This window comes from Microtus oregoni, unplaced genomic scaffold, assembly GCF_018167655.1.
Source record: "Microtus oregoni isolate MIOR12 unplaced genomic scaffold, Mior012 000006F_ref0000085, whole genome shotgun sequence".
In the NCBI taxonomy this organism is placed as follows: domain Eukaryota; kingdom Metazoa; phylum Chordata; class Mammalia; order Rodentia; family Cricetidae; genus Microtus; species Microtus oregoni.
In genome coordinates, this window is record NW_024543065.1 from 46,560,337 (window position 1) to 46,583,681 (window position 23,345).

Consider the following 23,345-nt stretch of genomic DNA (forward strand, 5'->3'; position numbering starts at 1 on the left):
GTTGTAGTGTCGGGGTCCCTGGCACTGCCGCCATTGTCCAGCGGGAGGGCTGGTCGGGTGGTCTCTACAACGGGCGTGCACTTTAGCTTAGGAATCGCCTTGGACGTCTGTTGCTGACCTGTTCGCTCGGGATGGACCCGCAGGATCAAGCGGCAACAATGGCGATGGCCTCGCGGCCGCAAGCAACACAACTTAAGGTAACAATAACGGAGTGGATTCCGCCCCTCTTTCCCCAAAGACTGGCCTGTAACCTGCGGCCCCTTTTCCACAGGGGGAAGCGAACGCGGTAGCTCAGCCGCCAAGCCCAGGTCTGAACCCAGTCCCCACCCCAACTCCTACCCCCCTGTCCAGTACCCATGCTCCAACCTCCTGTCTCCCTGCTACGGGGTGGGAAGAGGAGGATGGTCACAGGAGAGACCCCACTCGGGGGTTTACCCCCCTCGGGCCAACACCTTCCCATACATCCAGAGAGATGTTTGTCGGTGATGACAGGTGACTGGCTAGCACCCACATTGCGGGTACTGTCCTTAGGACATGTCCTAAAACGTAGAATCAACAGACGGAAATCTCCACACTGTGAAGCCCTTATTTTGTAAGTAAGGCACAACATTGTGGGGCACAGGCACCAAGTTAGTAAAACAGGAGTAACTACCAAGGGGCCTTGGCGGGGCTATGGGAGAACTGTGGTAGGCAGGGCTGTTAGTGTTTGCCAGTTTGTCTAACTTCTGGTCATCAAAGTTCAAGCACTTTGTAGACCAACTGGCTGCTTATTCTGTTCTCCACAGTCCGCTTAGCAAAAGCCAAAATCAATTCATATGTAAGTTCTGCAACTTCGAAAGTATGTATTTGGGGGGTGGGGGATTTTTGGTGCTTAGGGAAGATTTGCATTATTTTACACTTGGTGTGCAAAATGGGTTTATTGATAGCCTTAGATTGCAGATTATCAGATTTGTGTTATCTTAGTTTTCCATGAAATGTGACCATTGTGGAGAACTGAAAACTGATACTTGTCAACAGCCATAGGAATGAGCCATGCTGAAGGTGGATTCCCAGACCCAGTCAAGCCTCATGTGACAGTCATTAGCTGTCAGATTGTCAGGGAATAAGCAATATGAAAGACTCTAGAAGAAGTGCCGTGTAACAGCACACACAAAATGTAGTGACCTGAAGTAAATACTGCTTCACTGTTTCTGATAGGTAGGAACTCATGGATCTGCCCTAGGCTCTTAAAGTGACAGTCACCATGACAGCCTAACAATTACTCCTTGAGACTTGACCGGGCCCAGAAGACCCGCCTTCAAGATGACTCATTCACATGGCCGTTGGCAGGGGGACTCAGTGTTTCTCCATGTAGGCCTCGCCGTGGAAGCACTGAGGTCACACAGCGCAATGTGTGGACTCCTGTGGAACGGTGACCCGGGAGCTGGTTAAGGTAGAAGCTGTGTTAGAACCTCAGCTTGAACTTCACACTGTCATTTCCACAGTATCCTATCTGTTCTACAAGTCAACATGGCTGCATGCAAGTCGGGATATCATTGAGAGGCTATGTTAGAGGCTAGCCTCCACAGGAACAAGGACCAGGACGTTAGTTTCTTGTGGCCGTTAAAAGTCCCTGCACACTTTGGCTAAAGACAATGTATATTGTAAGCCAAGCATGGTGGCACATGCTTATAATCCCAGCACCACATCAGAGGCTGAGGCAGGAAGATGATAAACTAAAGCCAAGCTTGACCCTGTCTCAAAATAAAATAATTTTTTTTAAAAAGGTACAGTCTAGAGATAGAAGTCAGAAATGAGCACCACCGAGCAGAACCACACTTCTCCCAAGCTTCTAGGGGCAGATATCAGTTGATTAGCTTTTCCAGCTATAAGAGCTACAGCCCAGGCACTCCTTGCCTTACGGCCTTTTGTCTAGCTTCAAAGCAGCAATGTAGCACCTTGCTTAAGTGATCACACTGCCTTCTGACTTCTCCAGTCTCACACCAATCTCCTAACCGTGTGAGTACATCTGGGCCCACGTGGATGGCACAGGACAGCTACTGTCTTGGTGTCTTAAAGTAACTGTGAATCCAAGGGAGTGTGCGTGTGTGTGTGTGTGTGTGTGTGTGTGCGCGCGCGCGTGTGTGTCCAGGTGAACTCATGATTGCCTTCTGTAATTACAATATAGGAGATTGTCAGTTTGTTAAAGTTACTGTAAATCTAAGTATGTGTGCGTGCGTGCGTGCGTGTGTGTGTGTGTGTGTGTGTCTTGGTGTCTTTATCACATCTGCAAAGTACTTGTTACTGTCCTGATTCTCATCAGTTTCAGGAGACCTGGATGTCCTTGGGGGGGCAGCCATCCACTATTGGAAGGTGACCAGGAGTCATTCAGGTGTTCAGGGCTGGGGCTGTAGCTGGAGGGAAGAGTGCTTGCCTAGCGAGTGAAGCCCTGGTGCCACTTTAAAAACCAAAAGAAAACAAAAAACTGGGTTGTACACACCTGCAATCCCAGCACCTGGCAGGTAAAACAGGAGAATCAGAGTTCAGGGTCATCTTTGGCTATATAACCTGTCTGAGGCAAACCAGGACACTTAAAATCCTGTCTCAGGAGAAAAAAATATGTTTTTTTTATGTTAAGGGGGCCTGGGGAGATGGCCCAGGGGTCAAAGTGCTTACTGCATAAGTGTGAGGACTGTCGCTCAGATCCCCAGACACCATATAAACACTGGATGGACACGTGACCCACCTAGAATTCCAGTCTCAGAAGAGGATCTCAAAGGGGATCGCCAAAGTAAGACGGCTGTTGAGACTAACAATATCAGTGAACTCTGGATTTGATTGAGAGACCTGCTCAGTGAATAAGGTGGTAGAGAAAATGATGATTCTCACATCAACATGGGGCCTCCAGGCGTGCACACATTCAGGCATACTCTCCCTCATGTGTGCCCACACACACATGCAAATGGAAAGGGGAGGGAAAGTGTTGAGAAGAACTGGTATAGGGCTGGAAAGAACCACTTGGACATGGGTTAGGAGACCGAGAACTGAGCTAAAACAGTGGAGTAAGCCTGGCCATGGTGGCACACATCTTTAATCCATGCACTTGGGACGCAGAGGCAGGCGGATCTTTGTGCGTTTGAGGCCAGCCTGGTCTACAGAGTGAGTTGCAGGACAGCCAGGGCAACACAGAGAAACCCTGTCTCAGGGGGAAAAAAAAAAGTGGGGTGGAGGTAGAAACTGATGATCAGGTAACAGATAATGCTGGTGTGGCCTGGTCATCAGTAAAAGACTATGTGGAGGACAAAGAGCTGACCACCCAACGTTATCCTCTGACCTCCACAGACACGTGTGCGTGCACTCGAACACTCACAAACATACTCAAGAAACAAAAAACCTAGTAACCATTTCTTTAGGTCATAAACCTGCATGTCATTGGTCTGTCTGGTCAGCTGTGGCTGTCTCTATTGAGCCCGCCGAGAGCTCTCATGTGTTGCCATGGTAAGCCATACCTACCTATAATGGCCTGTAGGCTCTCTGTGAGGCCTGAGGGACATCACACAGAGTGTACATTTTTTCAGAACCCATGCCTGCCTGTTTTCTCCCATCCTTCCTCTTCCGCAGAGGTAGATGGTCCAACTAATCGAGAATACACGTGATGTTTCAGGAGCCGGTGACTTTCCGAGATGTGGCTGTGGACTTCACCCAAGAGGAGTGGGGGCAGCTGGACCCTTACCAGAGGACCCTGTATCGTGATGTGATGCTGGAGACCTTTGGGCACCTTCTCTCTGTGGGTAAGGCCCAGTTCTTAGACTGAGTTACGTTTGTGGGCCTCTGGTATGGGACTCTAACTTAACCTGGAGTCCTCATTTGCTAAAGGATACATTTGGTGGGAGGAAGCTGCCCTCTCTGTCACCAGGCAAACCCCTCATGTGCTTAGATGATGCCCACATGTTCTGATGGGCAAGAACCAAAGCTGTAGTCTAGGCTTGTTTGCCCCAGAGCAGCCTCTGACCTCCTGGGTCTTTTCCTCTTTCCAGGTCCTGATCTTCCCAAGCCTGCAGTTATCTCCCAGCTAGAGCAAGGTGCTGAACTCTGGGTCGCAGAGAGAGGAGGCACCCGGGCCTGCCATCCAGGTAAGAACCTCACCAAGTGGGTACCCCCACTGACGAGCTTCCAGGAGGCCACTGGAGATAACACTTCTGGAAAGAATGATGTTTCAGGGCCCTTGGAAGCCTCCCTTTCTTACTCACAGTGTTTACTGATAATAGCCAAAGATACAGAGCAAAACCCATGAAGGGAAAAGGCTTCAGGAGGCAAAGTCTAGAGCAGTGGTTCTTAATCTCCCTAATGCTGTGACCCTTTAACGCCTCATGTTGTGATGCCCAACCATAAAGTTATTTTCATTCCTACTTCATAACTGTAATTGGCTACTGTTATCAATCATAATGTAAATATCTGATACTTCCAATGGTCATGGGCGACCCCTGTGAAAGGATCATTCAATACCCCCTGCCAAGGGGTTGTGACCCCCAGGTTGAGAGTCACTGGAAGGACCCACGCATGAGCTTCCATCTCTTCAGTCTGTGGAGTCAGACAGAATGTGCTCAGTTCCCCCAGCAGTGAGCTATGGTGAGGACCATTGTCTCCAAAGAGGAAGACAGGCTTTCTCCTGCGGGCACCCTCTGCCTCGTGCATACCATGATTCTGGTGCTTGAAATAAGCCCCAACAGTAGAGCAGTGAACTTTTCTTACCGATTAGGGTGGTGGGAACCCTCTCCAAATCTAAGTTCCCTAATACTCCCAAGGCCAGCCTGTCTGTCAGCTTGGCCAGTTGTCATGCATTTCTGGAGGGTGCCTCATGGCCTCACCTTCCTGCGCTCACCAAAGCCATTCTTCCTCTCCAGCAGTGAGACCCTGCCTGTGTTTCTGCTCCATCTTCCTTTTTAGGCCACCTCTTTCTCATCAGCCTTCCCAGCATTCTCCTCCTTGCTTTCATCCCAGTGTTCCATTCAGTTCTTTCGTATTATATTCTATAAACCTGTTCCTCACACCCTTCTCCTAGTCTCTTATCAGAAAAGATTCTATGGAGGTATTAAAAACTTGGCCTGGCATGGTGATGCCTTTCACCCCAGCGCTCTGGAGGCAGAAACAAGTGGATCTCTGTGAGTTCAAGGCTATCCTGGTATGTAATGAGATCCAGGCAAGCTAGGGATGGATGGATGGATGGATGGATGGATGGATACATACATACACATACATACATAGGCAGACAGATAGAGATCCCGCCTCAAAAATAGAACAAAAATCCTTAAAGCCATGTTAAGAGAAGCTCAGAAGAAAAGAAAAGTACGATTTTTAAAAAGCCGGACCTCTGACTTAGCTGGTGCTCATGCTGCCTTGGCATCTTCGAGATTTGCTGGGACTGATGGTTCTGTGTTGCTCAGGGTTACAGAGTGGCTCCAGCAGAAGGGAAGTGGTGGGGACAGCAGCACCAGGTTTCTATCCTCTTGTCTCAAAACTCTTCAGTCAGGACTGGATTCCTTGCGCTTGTCCTGCCCTGTTTAGTGGGGAGAAGGGTAGGGAAGGTCTAAGTTTTATAAGTAGATGGGACCGGTACACTGGTATGCTGACAGCTGAAATTAGTATGGTTTGGCTGCAGCCTGCAGATACACCCACTCAAATGCTTCTGGTGCCTTCCCAGGCTGCAGAGAAACACTTTACCTCTGTGATGGGCTCTGACCCTCACTCTCAGTTGGTTGAGTCTGCGGCAAGACCCACTTCTCCCTCTTTTATTGGTTGTGGCCAATGCTGCTTCCTGCTTATTTGTCAGAAGCAAACCTGCTCATCCGTACACATGCTTTTCACTGATGGGCTTAGGCTACCACAGAAGCTAGGTTCTGAAATAACTGAACCTTGCCTGTTTGGCTCACACGGCAGGTATGGCATCAGAATTGTTACAGAGAGTTTGAAGAACTTAATATCTGAACCATCATAAATGTTCTAGAAACCAAAGGCTTCCTGTTAAAGTGGAAACTACTTTGCATTGATACTTCGTATAGGTGTTCTACAGCTACTGTAGCAAAGTACTGTGGCAAAGTGGATGGGGAAAAAAGATTTGGCTGGTTATGATAGGTAATTCCTGTAATCCCAAGAACTCTGCAGGAAGCCCCAGCTGCATTTGTAAAACTCTGTCGTCCCCCTCCAAAAGAGAGCCCACAAATTCATTCATGTCTTTGCTCAAACCTGTAGAAGTAGGAGTCCAAGGGGGCTCATCAAGCCAGACTCCTGGCAGTTGCGGAGGAGTTCTAGTTCTTGTCTCTCCTAGTGTCTAGAGCTGCCTGGATGCCGTGACTCATGAGGCCTTCTTCAGAGCCCATACTCAGCTCTGTCTCCATCGTCACATGGTCTTCTCTGGCTCACCTGCCTTTCCTATGTGGAGCCTTTTAGTGACATTTAGAATATAAAGATAATCGCACACTTTTAAGATTCTTAATTTGGACCTGAAGAGATGGCTCACCAGTTAAGAAAAAAAAAAAAAGCAAAAACAAAAACAAACAAACAAAAAAAACTGAATTTGTGTCCATGTAACCTGTATATACCTGTATGAGGGTATAGATGTGATGTTAGAATTTAATAGTATAGCAACCTGTAACTCTACCTCCAGGGGATCTGATGCCTTCTTCTGACCTCAGACCCCTGCACAAATGTGCCATACATTCATATACAAACACAGAAATAAATATCTTAATTTTATTGCAATATCCTCTTTGCCATGTAGCATCACACATTTACAGGGTCCAAGGACTGGGGTGTGGCTGTCCTCGAGGGGCCACATTCAGCTTACCACACACTGTCTTCAACAAGAGAGCAATTTCCCTTTTGTTTTAAAGGAAAAGAAGGCTCATCCATGACCCCTTCCCAGTGCATCCATATGATTTGGTGGGCTAGGTAACCGTGGAGGTGATCCCACCCCCTTCCTGTTGCAACTTGCTTTGTTTCTTACTGTTTCCCTCCTATAGTTACTTGACCTCACCTGGTGAACTATCGCCTCAACCCTTCCTCTTCCCACCGTTTCTCACTGGAGACACTGTGACTTCCTAAACAGCAGGATCGCTTGTTTGAGGTGTGGGGTGGCTGGATCTGTGGGGACCCCAGGTGAATTCAGCATTGATGCTTTCAGTTGTTGCTGACCTGACCTGGTTACAGCAGCTCAGCCCTCGGCAGTGGCCTAAGGTCTCTGACACTGGGTCTTCTTCAACCTCCTTCCCACTGGCAACATTGGTCTGGACCAGAGTTTGTCTGAGGCTGTATCAATAGTATCAGCTCAGAAGCCCGTTCAGCAAAGATTCCTGAGGACTCACTCACATAATGCCTTTGATGCTAAGAGTGTAGCATCAAAAAAAATAAAATGGCCTCAGTCATCTAGGGGTCTGAGGAATGAATAACAATATCAGGAGGTGATGGTTGAAACAAACAAAAATGTGCCTGAGAAGCATAGGGTAGACAGTGCCCCCAGGACACATAAGAATGCCTCTTTTAGAAGATAACACTGGAGCTGGTAGCTGTCTGGAGATGCCTGAAAGGCAGAGAAGGCAGCATAAGCAAAGGAGCATGGGATATGTTGAAAGGAATGGTAAGGAAACCAGCAGTGAACAGACTGAGGGAAGAGATGACGTCAATGAGAATGGGAGGCAGGGGAGGAGGTCACAGTCAATGATCAGAAGTGATTGGCATGGTGCGCAGAAGGGTAGCCAGGGTGGAGGAAAGGGTTTTGGTAACAACTTTATACCATAAAACTTTCCCATTTAAAATTAGATAAAAGTTCAGTTGGAGCCGGGCGGTGGTGGCACACCTTTAATCCCAGCACTCGGGAGGCGGAGGCAGGTGGATCTCTGAGTTTGAGGCCAGCCTGGTCTACAGAGCGAGTTCCAGGACAGCCAGGGCTATTATCACATAGAAACCGTGCTTGGGGGCAGGGGAGGTTGTGTGTATGAAGCCCTGGTGTGACACCTGGTTCAGCAAAGCAAACAGAAAACAGAAACAAAAGCAAAAAACCTCCTGTGTAATCCCGTGGGGCCAGTGTGTGTTCACAGATGGTGCGCCACCAGTATAATCCCGTGGGGCCAGCGTGTGTTCACAGATGGTGCGCCACCAGTATAATCCCGTGGGGCCAGCGTGTGTTCACAGATGGTGCGCCACCAGTATAATCCCGTGGGGTCAGCGTGTGTTCACAGATGGTGCGCCACCAGTATAATCCCGTGGGGTCAGCGTGTGTTCACAGATGGTGCACCTCCTGTGTAATCCCGTGGGGTCAGCGTGTGTTCACAGATGGTGCGCCACCAGTATAATCCCGTGGGGTCAGCGTGTGTTCACAGATGGTGCACCTCCTGTGTAATCCCGTGGGGCCAGCGTGTGTTCACAGATGGTGCGCCACCAGTATAATCCCGTGGGGTCAGCGTGTGTTCACAGATGGTGCACCTCCTGTGTAATCCCGTGGGGTCAGCGTGTGTTCACAGATGGTGCGCCACCAGTATAATCCCGTGGGGTCAGCGTGTGTTCACAGATGGTGCGCCACCAGTATAATCCCGTGGGGTCAGCGTGTGTTCACAGATGGTGCGCCACCAGTATAATCCCGTGGGGTCAGCGTGTGTTCACAGATGGTGCGCCACCAGTATAATCCCGTGGGGTCAGCGTGTGTTCACAGATGGTGCACCACCAGTATAATCCCGTGGGGTCAGAGTGTGTTCACAGATGGTGCACCACCAGTTTCCACTTCCAGAACATGTCATCATTGTCCAGGTGGTCTAAACAACAGGCATTTATTTCTTACAGTTCTGGAGGCTGACAGTTGATTTGGTTCTTGATGGAGGCCCCTTTCTCATCTATAAAAAAGCTGCCTTTTCCTCAGAAGTGGGGGACTCCAGTGTCCCATTTTAAGAGGACATTAATCTATCATGAGGGCTCTGCCTTCAAGACCTAATACTTTCCTGAAAGCCCCACTTCTAAATACCATCAACGGAGGGATTAGGACATAAACACACACACTACTTAGGAGAGCACAAACATTCAGGCCTTAGCTGTCCCTACTAGCAACCGCCACCATCTTCCCTGATCCTGACAACCGTTCATTTGGGTTGTCTATGGACTTGCTTGTTTAGGGCCTTTCTTAGTCAGTGGACTCTTGGTCCGTGACACTTGTGTCTGGCTTCCTTTCCTCAGTGTAACGTTTTCAAAGTTCCCACATGTTGTTGTGTATATTCACATGTCATTCCTTTTTATGACTAAATAGTCCATTTAATAGGTGGACCATTATTTGTTAGTTTGTTTGTTGTAGTTCTGGGAATTGAACCTAGAGCCTCACCATGCTAAGCAAGTACTCTACCACTAAGTTATATTCCCTACACTCATGTTTCAATTTTTCATTCATCAATTCATGGAGTTGTTTCCATTTGGGGGCTATGAAGAGCAGTTCTGCTGAGCCAGGTGGTGGCGCACACCTTTAATCCCAGCACTCAGGAGGCAGGGGCAGGCGAATCTCTGTGAGTTTGAGGCTAACCTGGTCTACAAGAGCTAGTTCTAAGGCAGGCTTCAAAACTACAGAGAAACCCTGCCTCGGAAAAAAAAAAAATGGTGCTGCTGTGGACATAAATGTATGTAAGTTGTTATGTTGCTGCTGTTTGTTTTTCTGTTTCTGATTTTCTTTGTATACCTAGTGTACATGTGCTGTTTTAAATGAGAACATTTCCATAAACTATATAACATATTCAGCATATTGCCTTCAAATATAAAATTTTGTGTGGAATCACTTGCATTTTACTAAAACCCCTGTGTCTGTGCAAAGGCGGTAAAGGGATTGGTACCCAGCAAGCCTCAGTTTCTCCAGCTCTTCTCCCATGACCAGACTCTTGGTTTTCCCTTGAATCCCTCCAATATCACTGAGACAGATGTTTTGAACATTTAGCATCCATAGGTCCCAGGCCCTGACTGGACACTAGTGTGATAAGATGGATATTGAGCTAATGAACATGTTCATGTGTGTCTTAAGCAAATGAGAGGCCTCAAGAATGTTAAGGATGGGCTAGAAAGATGTCTCGGCAACTGAGAACTTTTATACTGCTCTTGCAGAGGACCTGGGCTCTGTTCCCAACACCCAAGTTAGCTCACAACAACCTATAACTCAGGTTCCAGGGATCCATTGCCCTCTCTGACTTCGGTGAGCTCCTGCATGGACATCTTACACACACATACACTCAGGACATGTATGTTTGTGTATGTATACACACACACACACACACATATTTAATGTTAAAGGTGAGCAACCAAATGAAGTATGGTCTTCAATTAAGTTTAATTCCTAATCCCTAAAATCACTTGTCTATCAGGTGGGCCCAATGTAATCAAAAGAGTAATTATTTATTTTTTTAAATATATTTTTTATTATGTGTACAATATTCTGTCTGCGTGTATGCCTGCTGGCCAGAAGAGGGCACCAGACCTCATTACAGATGGTTGTGAGCCACCATGTGGTTGCTGGGAATTAAACTCAGGACCTCTGGAAGAGCAGTCAGTGCTCTTAACCACTGAGCCATCTCTCCAGCCCCTCAAAAGAGTAATTATAAAAAACAAAAAGGTCACAGCAAGAAAAGATATGTGGAAACAGAAGCAGCGGTTATTGAGAGATTTGAAGATGCTATACTACTACTATGTCCTTCTGTGGAGCTTCTAGGAAAAAACAGCTCTGCTGATATAGATTTTAGCACTTCATATTGTAAGATGGTAAGCAGTGTTGCTTTTGGGCACTAGGTTTGTGATGGGCTGTAACAAAATTCTGCAAGAAACTGGTACATTTTTAATTCATTTCCAGTGCCTGCCCCCAGGGTGAAACTATGGTGAGGGCAGGGATCGTGTCAAGAGGAGACTCAGGACTTATCAGAGCAGGTTGTTAAGATCCTAAACTAATGACAAAGTTCCAGGGTATTAGGAACCTGCCCCTCTTCTGTTTTTCCCTTAACTACTCAGAGCTCTTTGTTCTTTCAGGCTGGATACTTGGACCTGAAGCCCACACATCACACAAGGAGCAGGGCCTTCATGAGAAGGAACTATCCCCCATTAAAGAAAGGGATGGGTTCAAAGTGGCTATTTCTTGTTATCCCGTGACAGAGATAGATCGGAAAAGTGATTGCCAGAGGACCAAGAAGGACCAGAGTAACTTAGGGCAATTGGAAGGCCCCAAGGAAATATCAATTCAAAGTCAAGGCTGTGGAAGTCTTGGACTTGAGGAAACCTCTGTTCTTAGCTTAAACACAGATCTGTCATCAGATGATTCTAGAGAAGAACTTGGCTGTACTAATGGCTCACAAGTTAAAAACTCAAAACATAACACAAGTTTAGTTAGTCAGCACACAGACTCCCTGGCAACACAGCCCTTTGATGACAGTGGCTGCCAGAAATCCTTCGATCAGACTGTGCCCATTACAGAACTCACAAAAAGTCAGGTTCAAGATAAACCCTATAAATGCACTGATTGTGGAAAGTCATTTAACCATAATGCACACCTCACAGTGCACAAGAGGATTCATACAGGAGAGAGACCTTATATGTGCAAAGAATGTGGGAAAGCCTTCAGCCAGAACTCCTCCCTTGTTCAACATGAGCGCATCCACACTGGAGATAAGCCCTATAAGTGTGACGAGTGTGGGAAATCTTTTTGTCACAGTACACATCTTACAGTCCATAGGAGAATTCACACTGGAGAGAAACCTTATGAGTGTCAGGACTGTGGCAGGGCCTTCAATCAGAATTCATCCCTAGGGCGACACAAGAGAACGCACACTGGAGAGAAGCCGTACACCTGCAGTGTGTGTGGGAAATCCTTCTCTCGGACCACCTGTCTCTTCTTGCACCTGCGAACTCACACTGAGGAGAGGCCCTATGAGTGTAATCACTGCGGAAAGGGCTTCAGGCACAGCTCCTCCCTGGCTCAGCATCAGCGGAAGCATGCTGGTGAGAAACCCTATGAGTGCCAACAGAGGCTGATCTTTGAGCAGACACCGGTTTTAACAAAGCACGAGTGGACAGAAACCCTCAGCTGTGACCCTCCTTTGAGTCAAGAAGAAAGAACTCAACGGAGTGACAGGCCCTTTAAATGTAGTCAGTGTGGGAAATGTTTCATTCAGAGCTCTCACCTCATCCGACATCAGATAACCCACAACAGAGAGGAAGAACCACGTGGACGTAGCCGAAGACGAGAACAGCCCTGTGGGCGGGGCTCAAAGCTTATTCGGAATCCACACTCAAATTCAAGAGAGATCACTGTGGCCCAGACAAAGGCAGAACAAGCAAGCAGGGCACTGGCCTTGTTTGACCTTCATGAAATTATGCAGGAGAAAACCCCTGTGCGTGTTATTGGGGTGGAAGAACCTTCACTGAGCAATTCTATGCTATTTGACATCAGAGAATCTACGTAGGAAGGAAACTCTTCAGAAAACTGTTGAGTTACTAGGTACAACATAAGTGCACACCGTGTTTTGGTGGCAAGAGAAATGGCATAATGTCAGTGGTGACCTATGACTTCATAAGGAAGTGGTGCTTCCCAGATACTTGAGGTTCGTGATGCTGAAATGCATCAAACTGGGCTCCTGTTTAACAACAGACTTTTTCTTTGTTTTTCTGATACAAGGTCTCACATGACCCAGGCTGGCCTTGAACTCACCACGTCGAATGACCTTGAATTTCTGATCCTTCTGCCTTCACCTCCCTAATTCTAGGATCATGGTCATGTGCCATTATATCCGGCAACAATAGACATCTTAAGATGTTTTCTCCATTACCCTAAAATGAGTTTACCAGTAATAAAACCTCTGCACAGGCATAGTATGGAAATAACATATGACCCCTTTTTGTAAAACATAGCTAATTTAATTTATAATAGAATGATATGTACTGAGTCAGTGTGGTATCTTGACATGTCCTTATGTGGGCCCGTTTTCACCAGGTCCTTGACCTGTAACTTTCAGTCTGCTGCGAGGCATACTGTTGTCTACAAAAATACCATAAGGGACGTTGCTATGCCCAAAGTGATTTTGCAGAGTAGTGATGAAACGCCTATGAAAGTTTTGGACAAACCAAAATACTATTGCATTTGTGGGAAATTCTGCCTAAATCGAAATATACACAAAGTAATATGTGTTTCTATGTGAATTCAACTCAGAATCTCAGTTCACTTTTCTCACACGTCACACATGACTCAGTTCTGTACTTCACAGCATGTGTCCTCTCTTCAGTAAGTCATCTGACAGAGAAGTGGCCACAGCATTCTACAGCACTCTCTAAAGGAGTCACAGCTCCTCTGTAAGCCAGTACCTTGAGATACTGCTGTTAGTCAGAGGTACCCATCTGCAATAATTTGTTCTCACAGGACATTTAGTAATGTCTGGAGTCATTTTTGTCACTGCAACTTGAAGGATGCTACTGGCTTTCGTGTGGAGGCTAAGGATATTGTTCAACATATTTATGTGCCCAGGGCAGCTCCTCAAAGAATTTTCTAACCCAAAATATTAATAGTACTAAGGTGGAGAAGCCTTGATATAAACTTGACCCAGAGGGTTGGGGTAGCTCAGTAACAGAACACGTTCCTAACATGTAGAAGGCCCTGAGTTCATCCCCAGTACCAGAGACACGAACAATAGCCCACCTTTTCTAAACTGTAAATTGAACAAAGTTGTATTAACAATCATGTGTTTGTTCTTAACAAATAGAGCCATGAGGGGCTGGAGAGATGGCTTAGGTGTTCTTCCAGAGGTCCTGAGTTCAATTCCCAGCCGCTACATAGTGGCTCATAACCGTCTATAATGAGATCTGGTGCCCTCTTCTGGTCTGCATGCATACATGCAGACAGAACACTGTATACATAATAAATCTTTAAACAAATAGAGCCATGAATTTATATATACAAAGTAGTGCTTAGTAAATCTTTCACCATTTTTGCCATGTTTATATTTATGGTGAAGAATCCCCTTATCTTTCTGTGTAGTCTTTTAGCACTTACAATGGATATTCTAAAAGATGAATGATGTTTTCATTGGATCTCCCACCCATCTCCTCACCCCATCCCTCCCTGTATTGTTTTCACATCCATCCCAGAGAACTTTTTGTTCATCTCTCTGCATATATTTCCAAAAGGACAAAGCCATTTACATAATCACACTAAGCCATCTTCTTTGGGTTTTTGCTATGTTGTTTGGGTAGTGCTTCTGGGCCAGAATTTGAATGAAAGCAGTGTTCTGAGGTTATTGACTATACTCCTCTTAACTAGGGCAAAAATAATATTAGGAAAAGTTATTCTTTTACATCTCAAGAAAAAACATATTATATCTAGCAGATACCATCAAATATCCAGTATTAAGATGTATCTGGTTGCTTCATAAAGTTTGTATTTGTTTTATTCTAACCATGATCTATGCTGTGTGTTTGGTTTCTTTCTTAAATCTTCTAGTTGTGCTGTTTCTTAGTCTTTTGTTTGTTACTTGAGTAACTTAAATGTTCTGATCCAATCCATCCTCCTCGCTTTTGATATGGTGGACTGACTTCTGGTTTGGTCTCAAACCACTGAGCTTGCTAAAGTGTGGGTTGAAGCATATGGTCACGTGACTCCCTTTGTTCTCAAAGCTCCTCTCCCCATCCCAAACTTTGCATGAAGTCTCTGCAAGAGAACTGTTGGAAGGCTTCCTCTCTTCCAGTCCCTCGAAAGAATTACCTGTGCTCCCATTTCCTCAGTGCCAGCCTCCACCTCGGGCCCCTCACCCGCTGCTTCACAAAATCTGTTGTGCCCACCACTGGGTGCTGCCATCCATCTCCACGACCTCTCACCTGAGGCTGCTGGCATCGTGGCAGCAGGCTGCCCCCTCGGTTCTGAAATGCATAACCCTATTCAAGAGCTTCTGGTCTTCTCTTTCCCACTCCAAGGGTTGGGGTCGTCCCTGGTGATATGGTCTATGGGGCCATGCCTACACCTTCCCCAGGTAGCATCCACACTCCTGGCTTTACATTGTTTGCCCTATTTCTGAGTCTCTGCTTTTGACTTCCGAGATTCAGATGTAGACATGACTGTTGGCTCCATCAGGTAAACCATGAACTCATATACCCAGCTTACCCTGAAGAAAACGGCCCTTTTCTATCCAACAGTCTGCTTCCCAACCCCTTTCATGGATATCACTCTCTCCCATCCCATCACTGAAGCCAGAAAACATGCCTTTGACTCTTCCTCTTCATCAGTCCTTTATCATATAAACATCTTCATCCCAGCTACCACTGACAGCGCAAACAGATGACAGGGATGGCACTGCACAAAATGACCTGCCCAAGAAGTGAACCAGACTCTGAGAAATAGAAACCTGCCTTTACCTATAACTCCTTAACTGCTCCATCAAATGTTTAGTCTAGGTAAAGCAAATGAAAATGGGGGGGAGACACCAGCACTCATACCATAATACCGATACTCTGGAAGCCAGGTGTCGTACTCATCACCATGACTCCAAAACCAGTCCTGTTTCTCATGGTGGATGTTGTATGGCTGAGTTATGGCTTAGTGAATCAGAACAACCAACAATTTTCATTTTTCAATTCACATCCAGGAATGATAGCCCCACTGATTTCTTTGTACATATTTTGAAAGAGATTCTCAGGGAAATTACTATAAATTAGATAGTGGTTTCTATCTCTTTATAAAACTGACATAAATTCATTATAGCAAAACTTGGAAAATGCACAAAAAAATGTGAAATTTTTTTTTTTTTAGAGTTTAAGTTCCATTTTAATTTTCCAAGGTGTTTTCTTCTATCTTTATGAAGCCACTTTACCTGGGTTTTGGTGGAGGTAGTGGTGCAGCACCAGCAGGTCTAAATCGTGGTGGGGGTGTTCAGTCCTTCCGAGCTTCCCGGGATCGATTCCTGACTACCTTGCTGTGAATAGCACAGCTCACACAGTAATGCAGCTTGACATAGAGTTTGGGGAGCACATAGGCGTCGAAGACACTTGCTTCGGATATATCCCTGACGGCAGCCGCCTCTACGATGTTCCGAATAACGAACTTCTTAATGGCCTTGTCCTTGGGCACACAGCGGGCGCAGTTAGTGCAGCGAATTGGCTGCACATGGCCGCGGCCCTTTTTGGCACGACCGTGAAACTTTTTAAAGCATTTAAAATTTTCATCCTTCAAATATCCGAAGATGATCTTTGCTACTTTTCATTGAAATTTTTATTTTGTTTTTGTTTATTGAAACAGGGTTTCTCTGTGTAACCCTGGCTGTCCTGGAACTTACTCTGTAGACCAGGCTGGCCTCAGTCTTAGAAATCCTGCTTGCCTCTGCCTCATGAGTGCTGAGATTAAAGGTGTGCATCACCACCACCAGTATAATTTTGTCTTAAATACTTATGTTGAATCTACAACATAGATGTGTGTGTGTGCAGTTATCTCTCATTTAAAGGTTTAGAATGAAAAAACCATTCTCATTCTCTTGTAGCATGCTTTTTCCTATATTTTGAGCATTTTCCCTAATAAATTTATTGTAGCTTTATTGCTGGAAGATTATAACATTGTGCCCTCCATCCAATTATTTTGCAAAACTTTTCTCAAAGGGCTCTGAGTGTTTCCTATACATTTCCTGTGAGGGTATGAATGGGTGGAGGGCAGTTCATCAGTTATTAAATCATATGCGGGGGCTGGAGAGATGGCTCAGCGGTTAAGAGCATTGCCTGCTCTTCCAAAGGTCCTGAGTTCAATTCCCAGCAACCACATGGTGGCTCACAACCATCTGTAATGAGGTCTGGTGCCCTCTTCTGGCCTTCAGGCATACACACAGAAAGAATATTGTATACATAATAAATAAATAAATATAAAAATAGATAGATAAATAAATAAATAAATCATATGAATGTATTCTCAGTAAACCTACTGGGGAGAAATCCACAGGATTTATTTGTTCATATGCAGATCATTTGTACAAGGTTTCTCAAAAATAAGAATTTCAAAAAAGAAATCCACTGTGGTTTGTGGCACAATAAAAATCAGAGCCTTAGTGGAGACTGCCATTATTAATGAGGAAGAAGTCTACATCTTAAGGGAAACCAGTAAGATGTAACCTTATATTTCTCTCTAGTGCTGGGATTAAAGGCATGTGACTCCCTAGTACTGGGATTAAAGGTATGAGCCACCACCCCCTGGATCCATTTCTGCACTGATCTTCTGTAGCCCAGGGTGACCTCAAACTCACAGAGATCCATCTGCCTCTTTTCCAAATCCTGGAACTCAATGTGTGTGATGCCACTGCCTAGACTCTAGTAGCTTAGTTTTACCTTCTGGTCTTCGGGCAAGTTTAATTTATAAAACATAAAATATCACTATGGTCTGCCTCATCCTGCCAGAATTTCCCTATGAGCAGGAACCACAGCGTGTCTTTGTCATAGGTGTTCTGTGTACGCCTAAATGTGTGTTCATTTAACAAAAGAAGTTGCATGTGGAACAGCTTTAACTCTGTAATACTAAAGGTGAAAAGGCTAGAATGCAGACAGACAGACTTCCTGGTTCCTTTGTCCTTTCCCTTATTAGCCAACCAAACACAAGAAGCCCAGGATGTTAGAGGCAGCAGCCAAGTACTCCAGATAGATCTTGAATGATTAGCCGGGGCTATAGAGACCTTATCTCAAAAAAATAAAATAAAAAGCAATAGTGGGGATTCTTAGCTAGGCCAGAACTCATAGGCCCCCGATTTAGAACAAATCTGTCTTCCTTCCCATACAGTCTAGGCTCACCCACTTTCTTGCTTATGACCTCTACTATCCATTCTTTGAGCTATAAACTCGTTTTTCAACCTCAGAGTCCCTCCTCTCCCATCCAAAAACACAGGTAGTACATGAAGTGTTCTAGCATACCCAAGCGTGGCAAACACAGGCCAGAGCATGGCAAGCATATCGCCCTTCTCCCCCTCGTTATGCCAGTAGATTACATTCCTATTTCCTTATTTGACCACTTTGTTATGCCTGACTCATTCCTGAGACTGATCATCAAGGTCCAACAAAACATCAGGGTTCACCAATCAAAATTCATCATTTTGACTAACCTAATTAAAATACCCAATAGAGCTAACTCATTGTAGCATAGACCTCCCTCTTTTTTTCTCTTAAAATTAACATGTGCAAAGATGTTGTGTGCAGATTCAGATTCAGCCACTTTGTCTCTGTCTTGCTTACTAATGGACCTCTTTGCATGTCGCTTGTGCTGGGACATGGCTTTTAGGTGTTGTCTGCGCCCAATTCAGGGTCCAGAGGGAAGCACCCTGCAGTACGCAGGTCCCCTCAGTACACCCACCTCAGTACATCGCATACATTATGAGAAAATACTTGTTATCACCCATCTCAGACTGAGTTTCATGGCGTGGTGCCCAGTCCACAATATTAAATGCCTGATCAAGAAGTCTTCCATGTTGTTACTCCCTTTTCCAGATAGGAGAAAGACCCTAAGTAGAGTAGTAAGGATCTGCTGTACTAGCGACTTTCTCCTTAACTCGACAGTGTGTGTCTTGCTGTTGTCTGCACAGTCCCCATACAGATAACCTGTCATTGCCGTTTATGAAATTTGGTGGCATGGAGCTGAGGCCGTTACACAGATTGTTACACTGCGCACTGTTTACTTTGTTTGTATGGAGCTCAAAAGAGGCAAAGTCGCCTGGCGGTGGTGGCGCACGCATTTAATCCCAGCACTCAGGAGACAGAGGCAGGCGGATCTTTGTGAGTTCGAGACCAGCCTGGTCTACAAGAGCTAGTTCCAGGACAGGCTCCAAAGCTACAGAGAAACAGAGAAACCCTGCCTCGAAAAACAAAACAACGAGAGAGAGAGAGAAAGAGAGAGAGAGAGAGAGAGACAGAGAGAGAGAGAGACAGAGAGAGAGAGAGAGACAGAGAGAGACGGGGGGGGGGGGGGCAAAGTCATGAGCAGTTTCACAAATGCCAGCAGTAATCACCTCTGAGACAAGCACCTTGCCTAGAGTTCGGAGCTGTCCGTGGTTCTGAAACATCCTAGCCCTGAACTGTCTTATGTGTTAAGTATTAGTTGGCTAAGATTGGTTAAATTCAAATAAAATTATAAAGACTGGGGAAGGTTATAGCTTGGGGCTGGGGCCTTGGGGTTGTGCTTAATGTGAGTAAATCTCTGGATTCCCCAGCAAAAAAAAAAAAAAAAAAACCTCTGACAGCCAAGATGGCTAAGTGGGTAAAAGAAGTACTTGTTGCCGAGACTGAGTTTGATTCCCCAGAACTCACATGGTAAGAGAGAACTGAGTTCCACAAGCTGTCTCCCAACCTCTTCACTTGCATCATGCCACATACAGCACACACACACACACCAAATAAATGTGATTTTTGTTTTTTGTTTTTTGTTTTTTCGAGACAGGGTTTCTCTGTGGCTTTGGAGCCTGTCCTGGAACTAGCTCTTGTAGACCAGGCTGGTCTCGAACTCACAAAGATCCACCTGCCTCTGCCTCCCAAGTGCTGGGATTAAAGGCGTGCGCCACCAGCGCCCGGCTAAATGTGATTTTTAAAAATTATGTATATGGATATTTTGCCTGCTTGTATATCTGTACAGCACTTATGTGCCTGGTGCCTGTGAAAGCCAAAAAAGAGCACCAAAACTCCTGGGAACTACAGTGAGATGATTGTAAGCCATCTGAGGATTCACCTGCACCGTGCATGCTTCAACTTCCCGCGCAAACCACGACCACTACTCACAGACAACTCTGTCCCAACAAACACCAACCTAGGGTCGGTCCCCTCCCTGAGCCCTCCGCGAATCAAGCACGCACTCCTACAGCTCCCAGCCCGTCCAGGGACTTGGCGCTGTGCTTTCTGGGACTTGTAGTCCAGGTGACGTACCCTGTGGCCTTGCGCCTGAGCTAGGCATCTTGGGAGTTGTGGTTCCTGGGCATGAAGGCGCCTGTGTGTTCGTCATCAGGGTATCTCCGGAATTGTCTGCTGGGACTTAGGGAGACCCGGTGAGAGCTGGAGCCGTGGCACTGAGGGCTGAGCTGCGAACGCCCACGCCGAAGCTGACGGCCTGTGAGTAAGAACCGGCAGAGTGTGGCCCGGCTGACGAATGTAAGACCGACAAACAAAAAGTGGGACTGACCGACCGGTCGTCTGTGCCCGACAGGTTGTGCTGTGTCTAAAGCATCTTGGCCTCGTATATCACGTCCAGTGACTAACTGATGAAGCGACTGAAGGAAATAGTTCTTTGATGGACTTTGTAGGTGGGTTGTGAGACGGAGCCAGTGGGTTTGTGACTGAGTTCAAGTGTGAGTGAAACCCTCTGTCTGAAATGCTGAATAAAATGTTCCTCCTGCCTCCCAAGCACTGGGTGTACACAGCCACAGCAATACTTGAGCTGCTTTTATTCCACCATAAAATGTGTATTAACAGCCTGGTGTGTCGCACACGTTCTTTTCGAAGCTGGCCTAAAACTCACTGTGTAGACCGGGCTTGCTTCAATCTCAGAGGTCTGTTTGCCTCTCCCTCCTAAGTGCTGGGATTAAAGACGGTGCCACCATGCCTACCTTATTTGTTTTTAATTATTTTGTAGGATATATGTGCATGTGTGGATGTGGTCATGTGCATGCTGTGGGATGGGCCTGGAAGTCGGAGGACAACTTCTGAAAGCTGGCTGGCCCTCTCTGTCGGTCTCCTTGTTTCTGCTCACTGCATACTCCAGACTAGCTGGCCCACAAACTTCCTGGTGATTCTCTGCTCTCTGCCTCCCATCCTCCCATAGAGTGCTGGGATTACAGATGTGTTCTCCTGCATCCAGCTTTTTGCAGGTTCTGGGGATTGAACTCAGGACAGCAGGCTTCCATGGTGAGTACCTTTACCTGCTGAGCCATCTCTTTGCCCCCCCTCTCCCTTTTGTGGGACAAGCCATGTCTTGATAGGTAGCTCAGACCGCCTTCAGAGTTGCAATCCTCCTGCTTCCATCCTCCCGAGTGCTGGAATTACAGGCATGTGCCACCATGCCTGGACTGAAAAGTCCCCAACTCTTAAGGTGTTGACACTGCAGTGTTGGCAGGTGGATAACAAATAATCATACAATTGTGCTATCCACCAAGTGGTGAAGAGTAATAAGAAATAAAGCACGGTAGGGGGCAGAACCTTTGCAGAGTTGTCTTTTGTATAGAGGCCTGCCATACAGAAGGGAGAGAATGCCTAATAAGGAGAAGGCATTTGCCCAGGACTGAAAAGAAATACATTTAAAAAGCCAGCATTATTGAGATTCTCATAATCAAAACCCACCATTTAGTTATTTATTTAGGGCTGAAAGAGTCTTGCTCTCTAGCCCAGGATAGCCTTGAACTCTAAATCTTCATGCCCTGGCCTTCTGAGTGGTGAGATGATAGGTATGTGTCACCATACCTGGCTAAACTTCTATCTGTCTGTCTGTCTGTCTATCTATCTATCTATCTATTTATTTATTTTTATTTTTTAAATATTTATTTATTTATTATGTATACAACATTCTGTCTGTGTGCATGTCTGCAGGCCAGAAGAGGGAACCAGACCTCTTTACATATGGTTGTGAGCCACCATGTGGTTGCCGGGAATTGAACTCGGGACCCTTGGAAGAGCAGGCAATGCTCTTAACCACTGAGCCATCTCTCCAGCCCTATCTGTTTATTTTTGAGGCAAAGTCTCACTAGTACTACTGGATGGCCTAGAACTCAATGTTCTGCCTGCCACTGCCACCATAGTCCTGAAATGAGAGGTATGTGCCACCACACCCAGCCTAAAACTCACCATCTCAAAGTATACAATTCAGTAGTTTTTAGTAAACCACACCCCTAGTCATAAGCAGCAGAGTTCCAAATAAACCCTGAATTATAAAGAACCACAGCAGAAATTAGAAAATATTTTAAACTAAATTATTATGAAGTAGGCTATGGTGGTATATGCTTATAATCTCAGCACCCCAGGAGGCTAAAGCATAAAGATTTCCATATCAAGGCTATCCTAGGCTACATAAGAGATCCTGCCTCAAATAAATAAAAATGTAAATAGAACTTAACAAAATTGTGATATACGATTAGAGCTGTTTAGAAGAAAATGTATAGCTTTAAACACATGCACTTGATTTAGACTTGTTTGTTTGTTTGTTTGTTTTTGTTTTTTCGAGACAGGGTTTCTCTGTAGCTTTGGAGCCTGTCCTGGAACTACCTCTTGTAGACCAGGCTGGCTTTGAACTCACAGAGATCTGCCTGCCTCTGCCTCCCGAGTGCTGGGATTAAAGGCATGCGCCACCACTGCCCAGCTGACTTTTTTTTTTTTTCCATGACAGGGTTTCTCTGTGTAGCCCTGGCTGTCCTGGAATTTGCTCGGTAGACTGGGCTGGCCTTGAACTCACAGAGATCTACCTACCTCTCTCTGCCTCCCAAGTGCTGGGATTAAAGACATGCCCCACCACCACCTAGCTGATCTCAAACTTATATTTATTTCTTTATGTGCATGCATACTACAGCACAACACTTTGGGGGGGGCATTTTTTATTGATTTTTATTGAGCTCTACATTTTTCTCTGTTCCCCTCCCTGCCTTTCCCCTCCCCGCTTCAGCCCTCCCCCAAGGTCCATAGCTCCCAATTTACTCAGGAGATCATGTCTTTTTCTACTTTCTACTTCCCATGTAGATTAGATCTATGTAAGTCTCTCTTACAGCACAACACTTTTAATAGTCAGGTTTTTCCTTCTACCATATAGGTCCTAGGTATCAAATGTATGTCATCAGGTTTGGCAGCAAATGCCTTTACCTGAAAAGCCATCTCAATAGCACAAATGCATGCATCTGAAAAGAAGCAAGGTGGTCAGGCATGGTAGGACATGCACTGGGGATGAAGACTGGAGGCCAGTCTCGTTACATAGTTCCACAGGGAAACAGCAGATAAAGTGAATAATTTACTATGTGGTTATCAGCTCAAAAGATAGGAAAATGGGTAATGTATAAGAGACAGGAGACATGGCTCTGTGGCTAGCCATGGATTTGCTTGCATTTGCAGCTCACTCTCCTGCTAAATCCTTCCCTAGCTGTGAGACTTTTCTTTCTGTCTGTCTTCACCTAAAATAGGAATATAGCTTATGTCCCTTGAGTTTGTTATAAGTTCGTGTGTGTGTGTGTGTGTGTGTGTGTGTGTGTGTGTGTGTGTTTACTCCACGTGAAGGCCAGAGGTTGACGCCTCTATCACTTTCCACCTCTGCTGCTGCTGCTGCTGCTACTACTACTGTTGTTTTGAGACCAGATCTCTCAACCTACAGCTAGCCAGTGAGTCCTGGGGATCTGCCT

At 45.8% G+C, this 23,345-nt stretch overlaps 2 protein-coding genes across 9 annotated transcripts in view; both read left to right on the top strand.

Moving 5' to 3' along the window:
- On the top strand, positions 1–15,614 carry Znf8 (zinc finger protein 8). Its single transcript, XM_041653765.1, has 4 exons — positions 1–197; positions 3,644–3,770; positions 4,017–4,112; positions 11,017–15,614. Exons 1-4 carry the CDS (start codon positions 132–134, stop codon positions 12,444–12,446), a joined length of 1,719 nt encoding a protein of 572 aa, XP_041509699.1. The 5' UTR covers positions 1–131; the 3' UTR covers positions 12,447–15,614.
- Zscan22 (zinc finger and SCAN domain containing 22) overlaps positions 4,095–23,345 on the top strand; it is a 25,551-nt gene continuing 6,300 nt past the window's right edge. The window contains exons 1-2 of one of the 8 annotated variants that reach the window (XM_041653772.1): positions 19,619–20,276; positions 20,606–20,877. The gene's annotated coding sequence lies outside the window, so the exon portion shown is untranslated. Of the gene's footprint in view, positions 4,113–19,618; positions 20,277–20,305; positions 20,322–20,605; positions 20,878–23,301; positions 23,325–23,345 lie in introns of those variants that run through there. The other 7 variants (XM_041653773.1, XM_041653774.1, XM_041653776.1 and 4 more) reach the window with 7 other exon arrangements.

Bases quoted from the DNA above. Each gene is read 5' to 3' on its own strand.
- Znf8 (XM_041653765.1), top strand. From the start codon at position 132: ATGGACCCGCAGGATCAAGCGGCAACAATGGCGATGGCCTCGCGGCCG. The intron at 198-3,643 runs GTAACAATAACG...GTGATGTTTCAG, and splicing joins CGCAAGCAACACAACTTAAG to GAGCCGGTGACTTTCCGAGA. The intron at 3,771-4,016 runs GTAAGGCCCAGT...TCCTCTTTCCAG, and splicing joins TGGGCACCTTCTCTCTGTGG to GTCCTGATCTTCCCAAGCCT.